Source organism: Apteryx rowi, unplaced genomic scaffold (assembly GCF_003343035.1).
Source record: "Apteryx rowi isolate R43461 unplaced genomic scaffold, aptRow1 scaffold_672, whole genome shotgun sequence".
NCBI classification, from domain to species: Eukaryota; Metazoa; Chordata; class Aves; order Apterygiformes; family Apterygidae; genus Apteryx; species Apteryx rowi.
In genome coordinates, this window is record NW_020450952.1 from 344387 (window position 1) to 357245 (window position 12859).

A 12859-nucleotide genomic window follows, 5' to 3' on the forward strand; every position below is an offset into this window, starting at 1 on the left:
ACCACGGCGGCGGCCATCGCCCTGCGCCGCCGGGGCCGAGCAGCGCCTAACCCGCAGGCCCGTGCGTGGCTCCGCCGCGTGCGCGCCGGGGGAGCGCTACCATTGGCCAGCCGCCTCGCTGGGCATTGTGGGGCTTGTAGTCTTCGGCCGGCGCGCTGGGGCCCGGTGGCGTGAGGGCGGGCGCCGCGCCTGGAGGCCGCACCGGGCCCGTCCGCCGAGGCCCGCGGCGGGACCGCGGGTAGAAGCTTATGTGGAAGAAGGGGCGCAGCGCTGCAGCCTCCTCTAAGTGTTCGCGGCTCTATTCTGCCCGCTGGAGCGACGTCTCGGGCCCAGGCATCAGGCCATGTGCGGCGAGGGCAGCCACAGGCCGGTGGGCGGCAGGGCCGTTTGAGGCCGCTTCGGACTCGAGGCTGCTCGAAGTGGCTTCGGGCTCAGAAGAAAAAGCTTCTTCAAACGGCACTTGCTTGAGATTATTGCAGCTCTGCAGAGACTCCTGGGAATCCGTTTCCAAAAGATGCTTAAAAAGGTATATTTTTAAATTTAAAGATCTATGGGCAATCCTGTGCATGCTGCTTTTCCCTCTGTTATTGTTCTTCTTTCTGCATTTGAAGCTTATGGGATTTTTCTTTTCACTTCTTTTTCAATGTGGAAAGGATATAGTGAAAGATCTAGGAAAACAGTTAAATGAGATGGGGAAGGTACTGTAAGACTTTTAAAATTGTTTTATCAGGAGTGTGTTTAGTAATGATTAGAAGGAATCTTAATTTACCACCTCATGTACAAAGTCTGCTTTACTTCTTGTATCTCCTACTGCCAACTGCATACTCTTGCACTACAAGGTAAATAAAGCTTTACAGAAGATACTCACAAAAGCACATGTCTCTGTAGATGAATCGGAGAGGGATCACACAGGGAAGTTTCCACAGGCTGGATCTTGAACTGGGCAAGAGAATCACGAGTGGTTTGTTTGCTCTGTTTGATTTCCGGTTGTATAGTGTGAGCAGTCCGAATGAGATGGGTTTGGTTGTCATTGGTCTGATGACACTGAGCAGGGTTAAGAATGGGACATATATGTAGGAAGTAGTAGGATCCCATGTACAATTATGATACCTTTGTTTGTAAGGGGTGCTAATAAATTGGTGAGTGACAGAAAAGAGTGCATAGAGGTTTAGATCAGAAAAGGTCATCTTCTTAGATGTACTGTATACCATAGAGCACCCAGTTCTGTCCAGTTTYGTTGGCAAGAGTCGAAGTATTTAGCTAAAGCCTATCTCCCAGAAAGGCAACCCCCTTTGATTTGAAGACATCAGAAGACAAGGGATGTATTAGTTCTCTTAATGGATTGTTTCAGCAATTACCGCTCTTACTGCTGGAAAAATAAGTCTTAATAGTTATTTGGTTTGTCTTACTCCAGTTTCCAGTCATTGACGCTTATTATGCCTCTCTTCGCAAAAGAGCTCTTTAGTACTCAGCTACTCAGATGCTCAGAAATAATGTCAATTAACTTTGCAGTCTTCTTGAACACAAATTAAACAGGCTGATCTCTTGAAGTAGTGCAAAATTTGTAGGGGGAGAAGCTATCTTTCATCAGACCATATTATTGGAAAATCAGTTTGTCTAATAAAAGATATTACCCCTCTGCACAAATCTTGCCTCATTTCTGTCCTTAGATTGTCATAGTCAGAATACTCCTGAGCTCTTTAAGTGTCTCACTGTAAGAATAAATTGGGAGCGGTTATCTGCGGCCTCTCTAAGTTTTCAAATTTTGATCACCAAAACTGTATACAGGATTCTAGAGTCGCTTACCTTTTGTGATCTCTCTGGTGTTTTTGCTGTTATCTACAAACTCTGTCAGTAGGAAGAAGACTTGCATGCAGTTTCAGATAATTCCTGAAAACATGAACTAACATTTTTGTAGGAACTAACTGTGTAAACAATCAGATACAGATGTAAAAATACATAATGGTCTTTAGATGTGAAAATATGTAATGGGTCTTTAGACCAGGAGCTAGACCGTGAGTCTCTGTGCTGTGTGTCACAGTCAGTGTGCTTTAGAAACATCCTGGGTCACAGACTAGAAGTATCCTCCACTTTAGTTTTCCTCTGTAGTTTAATGAATCTTGAATATCCATTATGTATATTGAAACAACTTTAATGTGAAAATTTCCTAACACGTCCACCAAGTCCAAAGCATCACAGGAGGCAGYTCCCTAAGAACATGAAAGATAGTGTTTAAATCCCTTCAGAAAGAAGGGACTCAATATGCGTGTTTTGCCTCCTCAGTGAACGTATCCTCATTAAACTAGTGTATAAAAAGGTGCTAAAGATTACTATGTTTTAAAGCAAACAAAGACATCTATACTGTTCTTGAAAGAAAGGTAGAACTTAGAGATTTCTTAGCCGAGGTTTCTGAGAGGAGATGATGATGAAACACTAGGAAAACCATAAGAACTTTCAGGAAAGATACTGGTTTCCTCAGCATTGCATTAGTAGCTGCCTCTAAATACCCTGATCAATGGCCTTGTGTTGGTTCCTGTTCTGAGGTACCTAACTTCCCTAGCCAGCATGTGGGCAGCCTTGAGTGCCTGACAGAAGGTCTGGACTCCTCTGAGGGGTCTGGACTAAATGTTAGGTCGCTCAACATGGCATTAACTGAGTCCATTTTTGGTGTTTAAACCACAAGTCCAGTTAACTCATTGAGAGTTTTAATTGCATGCAGCTAAGAGCTCTTTTGTATGCCATCCAGAACTGGGTTTCTCAATCATCCTATCAGTACACTGGATAAATCAAAGTAATTCTACCTTTTCATTTTGGTTTCTTAAATCATCATCATTTTTGTGATAGGTTTCCTATCAGTGTCAAAGAGGACTGAGCTTAACAAATCCCACAAGATAAAAATTATAGCTGGTGTAGTGATGGACTATTAATGAATAACAAAGGATGCTCAATTTCTATACAGAACTAAGACAAGAACTTAGCAAGTTCATATACAGAGGAAGTCTGCAGACATATATAATACATCTTACTAATTCCTGATTTTATGTGAACATTTTCTGTGAAATTAATACTGGAGATCTCAGATATACACATGAACAGGGATCAGGTATTTGTAGGTCAATCTTGTATATTGAATATTTCAGAGACAGTTTGCTTTTATATCTTCTGTAAGGAATAAATTTATTTTCTTTAAGTTTTGCTGTCTGTTCTTTGGGCCAATCTTAAGACAAAGAGTGAAGGTCATTATTAAAACAAAAATTGGATATAGAATATCTACTGTGAAATCATAATGGCTTCAAATGTCAAAATACATTTTCTACTGAAGCATTTTTTCAAATATTCCAAGTCAAGTAACTTCATTATCTATTCAAAGAAGAACAAAATAAATTGGGTGCCCAGCACGCTCTGCCTACTGTGTAAAGCCTTCAGAGCTTTCCAAGTATAAATGATGTTATCAGTCATGCAGAGAGAACATCTAACATTATGCAGGTGAATGACCTATTGTAGGCTTTGTAGTAATGGAATATGCTCCCTGTTGGTGATTGAATCTAACAAAGACATAATAGCAAACCTTTTTGTATTCTGACAACACTTCTGTTTTCCCTGATACCTTATTACCCAGTTTAGGGCATTACTCTAGTACTTCTTTTTTTTCTGATTTTATTGGGACCATAAAGTGGTATAAATCAATAGGCAAAACTTGGTCCCTGGGAAGTGAGATCTTTCTTTGCTTATCTACCAGCTATGTGTTTGGGAAAGGTATTACCAAATCTATTAAGTTTCATGGCTTCTTTTAAATGACTGTGTTCCAGTTTTGAAAATAATATTTTTTTATTACAAAATCATTTGGAAATAAGAACTTTCATTACAATCCAACAAAATAATGGGTTTAGGATCTCAATTTAAAAGATTTTTAGTGGCTGTTCTTGAAAGGGCCGAATGTTCATTCTTGAAAACTGAGAACACCTTTTGGGTACTCATTTCAGACATATCATGTTGTCACTCAGCAATGAAAATTGTGGCCCAGCTTTTATGTGGAGAACATATAGCATGCAGTGTGTCCCCCAGCCAAAGTTTTATTTTAAGCACCACCATACCTCTAACTGATGGGTGGACGAATGGGAGGAGAAGGCAAGAAGCCAGCTCTTCCTGTTGAGTCCCTGAATGCACTGCAGAGTGGGAAGGCTACAAAGCCAGTGCTTCTCAGAGAAACAAAATATCATTTGTGTGTAAGACAGGCTCTCATTGGATTCAGAACCTAACGGGAGCTGGGAGCTCAGATCCCTGCCCACCGCCTTTCCCAGCACTGTCCCAAACAGATGGCATTTTCCAAATTCTGCTTGTCTGGAGCTCAGAGGATCAGGGAGACACTGCATGTCTCAAAGGTGAGATTCTGCTTTTGGGAGAAGCTTGAGATCTCCCAGATTTCAGATAACAGACACATGCCTCTGAAAGAAACTAGTTTATGACTCATTGCTCCTTGGTTTCCATTTAGTTCCCAACTTGGCAACAGCAGGAGTTGCCTTCTTTCAGGAAAATAAGATCTTGCATATGTGAGACAGAGCAACTCCTAGTTCCTCTGCATTCTGAACTCACCACGAGCCACCACCTATCTAAGAGAAAAGTCTTTCTCCCTGGTCAAGGTGGCCTCTCCTGCCCTAGCATGATCTCAAGGGCAAACAAAAGCAAATTCCATTGACCATGGTCAAAGTTATCTCTGAGAGATTGCTGCTGCAGGTTGTTTGATTCCTTCCAAGCTCTTTAGCTTTAAAATTATCTCACAATATAACATTGTTCGTCTAAAGGGTGCATTTCTAATAGCTATGCCTATACTAATAAATTAAATGTACCCAGGACTGTTCTCTGGTACTGAGGTTAGCTGGCACAGAATGTCTTGCATTCACACTGTGAAATCTGATCCGCATATCAGAGTGGAAGCATCCAAGATGGCTCTTGGTATTCGTCCTGAATACCTCCTGAAATATGGACCAGTAATTGTCTGGGAGAATGCTAGCTGCTCTGGGCCAAAACCATACCGGGGATTGTTCTAACAATTTTAGGACCTTTAGAAAACAAAGATAACAGTTTAATTACATATAGATGGCTGAGTTCTAGTGCCCAGGAACATTTCCTGGCAGTGTTTAGTTTGCCAGTAGAGATTTTGCCAACATGTTTTATTAATCTCACAGAGCTGACTCTGTCACGGGGAAAATAGATATTAGGAGCACCTATAATGTTTCATTATCAGTCTTTGAATGTCATGGCTAGATTAAATGCTTGTGCAAAAACCACCTTTAGTTCTATCTGTCTTGGTTCTTCAGTTCTCAGCTTGAGACGCAGAGGTTACAGCAGTAAATTAAGCAGTTCCAAGGAAGGTTCCCAGAAACAGGAATGCAACAATCTTTAATGTTGTATTGTAACAACAGCATTTGGCAGGGTTTTGGCCCAAGGCCAAGCTCATGAGCTCCCAGTAGGCAATTTGGAAGCGGCCGTTGTGTTCTGGAGAGTTAGTATGAATGTGGACTTCTCCATGCCTCTGTGCCAATGAAATCTTCTGGAAAAGTTTAATTTACTAGTAAAAACATAGTAGAAGAGTATGTCAGAACAGCATGTTGAGACTATCCCCATGCTGCCTTCAAAACCACATTTTTTTTCTCTGGTATTTCAGCTGGTCCTGTGGCTCTGAATCAAACTGAATTATGTGCTAGGGCATACCATAGATGTAAGTACATCACCAAGCATGTCTTSATGAACTATCAGCAGGTTGCAAGCAGAAGTGATGCTGGGGGCGGTTTACAAAAAACATTATGGTTGTGGGTGTTCTGATAACTAGTTTAGAGTGTAGATGTACCAGTGAGGTGATTGTTAGACCTATTGAACATGTGCTTCTAGGACCAACATCAGCTGAGAAATATTAGGTCAGACTGTTAGAGGTAGACAAATATGGTGGACGTCCAGACTGAGGGGGTTCATCCCATCACAGTCTGATAGAAGAGAGGCTGCTTGCAGAACATACATGTACGCTCACTCTGTCACCTCACACACACACTCATATTCACTGGTCTCTTAAATACTAGCACAGACTTGAAGTCCATCCAATAGCTATACTCAGACCCATAGACTTTCTACCCAGGCACCGGCTCTGGTGTTGGATCTTTCCAGTTGCTGGTTTCTTCCCTTATGCTGGGTAGTCCAAGTTGAAGTTTGGTATTGGTTCACACATACACATATGTCCCTTGAGCAGCTGGTCCTAGACACTTGGTCTATCTGATAGCTGGCACCCAGATCAGTTCTCCCCCGTTTCTGGCACCCAGATGGGTCTCTTCGGTTGCTGGCACCCGGACCCTCGGGCCCCTCAGACCTCTGGCCTTTCTCTCTGGTGATTGCCAGTCAGATCTGTTATCCTGTTCACCAGCTAATCCAATTTGAAGTTCATCAGCAGTTCACGCACACAGACTCAGAATAGGGAGTGACCTATACATAAAATAGAAACAGTATTTGGGAAGAAGATGGGATAGTCTGTGATGGTCAGGCACAAAGCTTGCCCAGACAAACATACTGATCAGCCACCTGCTTACATGAGACCAGCCCTTTTCATCCCCCTTTCCCTCCATTTTTCCATACTTTTCCTTTCCAATCCACTGGGAGTAGCAGATTCAGTGTGTTCTCTTCTTTATTAGGTTACTTGGGTTTCTCAGTCTGTCACTGTTCCTCTGATCCTTGCTGGATCATTTAATTTGATTAGCTCTAGTCAGATAACCTAATGCAGCCCTTCTGAGAGGCTGAAGGCAACAAAAGGTTAAGATGCAGGTTCCTCAGATACAATTAAGATCAGAGGAAAACAAAAGATACATTCCCAAATCATAGTCTCATAGCATTCTGATAGTTAAAGTGCATGCTTGCTCCTTTCCAGTAAGGTGGTCAAAAAGCACCTCTTTCCATTGTAAGTGTGAAATGGTACTTATGTTAATGTACTTTTAGTTGGAATGTATTCTGTCATATTTCACCTGTAGTCAATAATCTCTGGGGCCTTATGAAGCTGGTAGATTAAAAGGTTGACATGTGCAATTTAAACATTAAAGTACAGTTGGGATACATGTCCTTAATATGCCTACGGAGCTAGTTAAATCTTGTTTCCTGGTCCTTCCCATTTCTTCTCTGCTTCCTGTTCTCAGGACCTGTTCTACATCTAAATCCAATAGGCATCCAGATTTAGGTATTTAAAGATCCCATCTCACCTACATCTTACATGTATTCAAGGTTCCCCCTCCTCTCTCCCCATCCTGCCAATGTAACTTTGAATCCTCAACCCAGACTGTTTTCAACCATCATCTTCATGTCCTGTGTTCAGATCCTGCCTTTTACTAATCCCGAACCATGACCATCCCACCCAAGGAAATGCAAATACATCCAGTGAAGCAGGAGTGGCCACTGAGTTTCACTCACTCAAAATCCTTTTCATCCTTTTCCTTGCAGAGTTGCTAGCAAAAATGTGCAGAGAAACAATAGAAGGGCAACAGAATTTTGGTCAAGAGCAATGTAGGTTAGAAAAGAAAGGACAATAATAGGGCTGAGTGCAGATGTAGGAATAAATAGTGGCAGTGAGGAGAGATGAACACAGATTCTGAGAGGTTCAGGATCAGGACCAGGAGCCAGGAAGCCAAGTAGGTGGAGTCCGGGGAGACAACAGCTGGGGTGGGGGAAAGATCAGAAGCAGGCTTGGTTGCTATGAGCATGTCTGTTCTGAGTCAAGACCTGGCATGTTTGGGGAAATTATGTTAGAAACCCAAGAGGAAACCCATGAAGCTTTTATCCAGTTTCCTGTGGCTGCTCTGAATGTGATAACCATCTGCAATAGTAACCTCCACTTAACTGACATGTGCTGACGTCACCCACGGTCCGTTCACATTGCCACAGTCTGTTCTCAGGTTGACTTCAGCTCATGTTACAGCCAAAGAGATGTATCAGATTCTTCTGGAAGTGTGCTCACCATCTCTCCTGACTATGTCACACTTCTCAGGCAGCAGGAACAGGCTCCATAGGTACCACTTCTAAACACATTGGATTTTCTGAGACCTCTTCTGTCTTTCTTTTCACTGCAGGAAATGGTGTCTCTCTCCATTCTTGGCTCTTCACTTCATTTTGAGATTCATGGCTACACCAAAGAGTATTTTAACCAGGACACACCATTGTGTCTGCTCTGTGACAGAGATGGCTTTTGCATCCTTAATCTGTTGCTAGAGCCATAACCAGTTTGAGATGTTCTTCCATACACTCTGCTCAGGGTAAATTGTATCTTTGGGATGTGTTGGAGCCATGCCCACTTCTGCTGCCCAGTGACTTTGTGGCCAAGGACCATCAGAAAGGAACGATGGTTCCAGGTGATGGAGATGCCCATATAAGAGAACCAGGAAATGCCCTGTTAGGGGAACAGATTCCTGCTGCAAGAAATCCTTCTGGTGGGGGGTAAAGAATCTGCTATCCAGCATCTGGCTGTGGGGACTGACTCTGGCAGTCATCTCTGGTACACCTTCTCCTTCAAAAGACTGTGAACATGTTGGAGAGGTGCTGCCTCTAGGTCTGCCTGGGTCCATTGGTGGTTAATCTAGCCTTCAGTGCAAGGAGCATTCTGCACAGGATCTCACTGGTGATAGTGATCAGAAGCTGCTCACCTAGGCAGGGATGGCCTACGCATTCAGATTTTATCGGTCCCAGACACTGCTCAGCAAGGTAACTGAAAACTTGTTTTTTTCCTAAGACAGATCAATCATCTCCTTCACTGCCCTCTYTCCCTAGCTGTTGCATCTGAGGAGATAAATGGATATATTCTTCTTACTAGCAATACTGCATGTCAGTGCAGGTTACAGGTTCTGGCAGAGGCAGAGGAGTCCAAGTGGGGGTACTGGTGAATGCTACTCAGGATGTAGGAATCCTTTAATTCCTGAGAATAGATCACAGTCCAGGAGGGGCACATATTGGAACATAAGTGATAACAACTATCTCCCAGTATTCATCTGAAGTATTTTGTTTCCTCCAGATTGTTGTTTTGCTATGTGGGACATGCTGGCCTGGAGACTGAAAGGGTGTCCTGAAAGGTGAAGTAATTGAGGATCATGAGATGATTGTATCTTGTTAGCTAGTGAGAAGCATCCAATGCAGTCTGGGAATGTGTTCTCCTGTAAATAAAAGAAAAAATAGTCAAGTTACCTTATGGTCTTATTTCCAACATTTTGTCCATGGATGTTTTGGGGATTGGTAGCAGCAGGAGACATTCCCATTTGTCTTACCTGGACTCTTCACTGTGATTTGGTGCAGGAATGTTGTTGCTTATGGAACAAGGACTGTTTTTTGCTGGACAAAAAGGTCTGTCTCAGCACAAAATGGATCTGGATTATCATGAATCCTCTTCCATATTGTGTTTGAGATGCCAGTATCTTTTTCCATGAGCCTGTCTTCCAGTGTTATAGACAGGCTGATAGGCAGGACAGTCCAAAACATTCCTCCTCTTTTCTATTCCCTTATTAAAACATGTTATTTGTTGCTGTAACTTTGGCTGGCTTAGGGATATGAGGTACTAGAACATAAATCCATGTTGTCTTCATAAGCATGACAAGAAAGGTATTTTTGTTTGGCCTGGAATGCTATTAAGAGTATTCTGGATAGGTCTCTGAGGCCTGTGCTTTCTTCTGGTCTGTGTCTACAAAAACAGAGAAGTGGGCTGCCTCCTTCAAGCCCCTTACCTCAGTACCCGCTCCATTCCCATCCCATTTTAGAGAATTTCCTTGAAAACAGTGATCTTGGTCCATTAGCCTAGCTGTTCCCTGGGGCAAGAGATGACAATTATATTGGGCAGAGAATACTTGTCAGGCCTGCATCTCCCCAGACATCCAAATTAGGCTCAAAGGACATTCGCATGAAGGAATGAGAGCCCACTCACCCAAAGGGCTGCCAACCGGATATGCAGAGAATCAGCCATCGAGCCTGGAAGAGTTACATCACAATTAAAAGGCAATGTGTGTAATCTGAAGAAACATCTAAATGCATTTTGGTCAATTAGCTAAGCAAAGTGATTCTGAACCTTAATGACGACTTCTGGACTTTAATGTTGATTTGAATTCTCTGATGAGGAAACCTACTATATAAATTTAAAATGTGATAACCTTTACATTCTTTATTTCCCTTCACACATACTTTAGTGCTATCAGTACTGAGACTCCATGAGACACTCACACCTCTGGAGTCCCACAAGTATCAAGGATCCCACTAGCCCTTTTCCGTATCAAACCTGAATTATTATGATCAATGTTCAGTCAACATGGAGTCAAGTGTCAGCAATATGTGCACGGCATATATATCCTTTATCTCTTTCTCCACTCAGCTGTCACATCTATAGCTCTAACAATGGATGGATGAAGAATGACTAGCCATGTTCTGCTTCAGCAAGACAGGACCCACACTCCTGGAATTTGCAGCCATGCTTCTGTGGTGAAGGTATACATACAATTTGTATTCCACAGTTAAGGAATAGTTTTGGATTCCCTGCTGATTCTGAGCCTTCACATAAAAACATCTGCTAATAACATTTTTGTAATCTCCATTTGGCAAGGTAACCCTATCCCATCCTGACAGACAATCACCAAACCTCAGTTATTCATGTCTTCCTCACCTCCTGGCTGAGCTATAGAAATGTGATATATTTGGGCACAAAGCCTTTAGCACTTAGGAAATTCCAAGTGTACTAGAACTCTGCAGTGTATCCCATCAACAACACATGCTGGTGTGAACACATAAAAACCCTTCTAATGTTTTCTATTCAAGTTTCATACAGGATCAAGGCTTTCACCTTGTTTTTAAAGAACTTGGTGGCTTGGACCYAGATCATTTAAAAGATTGCCTATGCTTCTGGGATGGAAATCACAGTTAATACAATGAAGCTTTCTACAATAACAGGACAGTTCATCTGGACAGAAGAGACCAAACTTTTTCAGGGGCTAACTTGAGATTCTGGGGTGAACTCCCACAGGAACCACAGGTTATCACAAGCCTTTACCATCTTCTACATCCAAAGCAAAGCACGTTCTTTTGGTTTTGTCTCTTCTAATATGAATACATAGCAACAATAAAAATAAAACAGGACACTTGTCCCACGAGGGAGAGAAAGAGAACAAACACCACCTGACAGATGTTAGTTGTGTCATTTGGAAGGCGCTTAGATACTATGATGACAGTGAAATACAAGAACTTAACATAAAAGAGGTAGAACAGACTTATGGTGTAAATGTACATGCATTCATGTTGCAATAGACACCTGTCCACTGGAAACTCATCTGAGGTTGCCAAACTCAGGTCATGCAGATCGCAGAACAGCTGTAAATTCCAAGTGAATCTAGCTAAGAAATAAATAGTTCCATCAGCGGTATTATTTCAGCGTAGATTCTCTGCTGTTACAAAGGTATGCTCTTATGCTTCAGTCTTTACCTCAGTCAGAATACTGACAGGGTCTCTGCTCTTCCACCCAGCTTTATATTTACATGAAATCTGTTGGAACATGTCTTTGAGACCTCAGCCTCTCTGTCAAATTTAACTGAAAGTGGTCTACTGGTTCTAAACCTCTTGGGGGAGAGAGATACAAAGACACTGATCACATGAACCATGTTTCCACTGGAAACTATGCTAAAGCCTCTACATAAAAAAAAATGACAAAGTTCTGTAAAGCCAGCTTTATTAAAATAGGAAAATAGTATAGAAAAAGGGTTCCTGTAAACACAAGATCAAATCAAGCTAACATTTCACTGGAAAGACAATTGCCTGCAGAAGTTGAAACCTCATGATACCAAACCTACTGAACACATGCTTAACCAAAAAAAAAAAACAACCACTAATGGGTAAACACATATATGTAAACTGCACTTTTCATAATTTCAGAAAAAACTTGCAGGAGCTATCTATGTGGCATGTTTTTTGTTATAAATAACCTCTTAATAATTTTTAGAGAAAATATAACAGTTCTGTCTTTCTCAAAATATGGTTTAAACTATAAAAAAACAGTCCAAATCTTTTCCTGCTTTTGAAAACACAATGTTAGTTCCAGATAGGTAAAAGAAAAACAAAACAAAACCCTAAACTGCTTAAGAATATTATTACAATAACTCCATTAAAAACTTACCTATATTAAAAATATTTCCTTTAAAGGTTGTTCTAGCCAGAAGTCAAATCTTAAAACATAGTGCTTGCAATATATAAACATAGATTTTCTTTGAACACAACTATTGGTATATTAGAGCCTGGCTGAGTTAAGAATCATCTTTAATGCTGCCATCCAATTATGAGGATTTGTGATATTTCTGAGCAATGCCATAGGGAACATGTGCAGCTATGGTGCCTAATTTCTGTGCTCCTTCGATGTGAAACATCTGGTCATCAAAGAAAATGTGAGGACGGATTTTCACCAAGATTGGTCCTTTAGGAGCTCCTGCTAGGAAAAGTGCCTCATCAATCTCCAAACCCCAGCTACGAAGAGTCTTCAGTACTCTGGCTCCAGAACTTGCTGCACTTCTGGCTGTGACCAAGAAGGTCCTTATAGGACAATTTAATCGTTCATTTTTTGCATAAAACTTCTTCTGGAGTTTCCCTAGGTCTTCCAGAAAACCTTTCAAAGGACCCTGAGTATGAAATAACAGAAACATATTAAATATTTGTCCACAGCTTACAAAATCATCCTTCTGTTTTCTTCCAGATTGGCTGTTATACACAGAATTCCTTCCGTAATGCTATGCTGTGCAACAGTCTATGTATGTAGTGTTTCTAAAAGGGTTTGCATCCTCACTAGGAATTCACAAATTAAAAAAAAAAAAAAAAAAAA

At 41.6% G+C, this 12859-nt stretch overlaps 1 protein-coding gene across 1 annotated transcript in view; it reads right to left on the minus strand.

Moving 5' to 3' along the window:
- Positions 1-11702: 11702 nt before the first annotated feature.
- The window catches only part of LOC112975509 (cytosolic 5'-nucleotidase 1B-like), a gene marked incomplete at its 5' end in the record, with an annotated part of 5603 nt that continues 4446 nt past the window's right edge, over positions 11703-12859 (minus strand). Inside the window, one exon of the mRNA XM_026085735.1 lies at positions 11703-12659. Within this exon, the coding sequence (XP_025941520.1) occupies positions 12321-12659 (339 nt within the window). The remainder of the gene's footprint in view (positions 12660-12859) is intronic.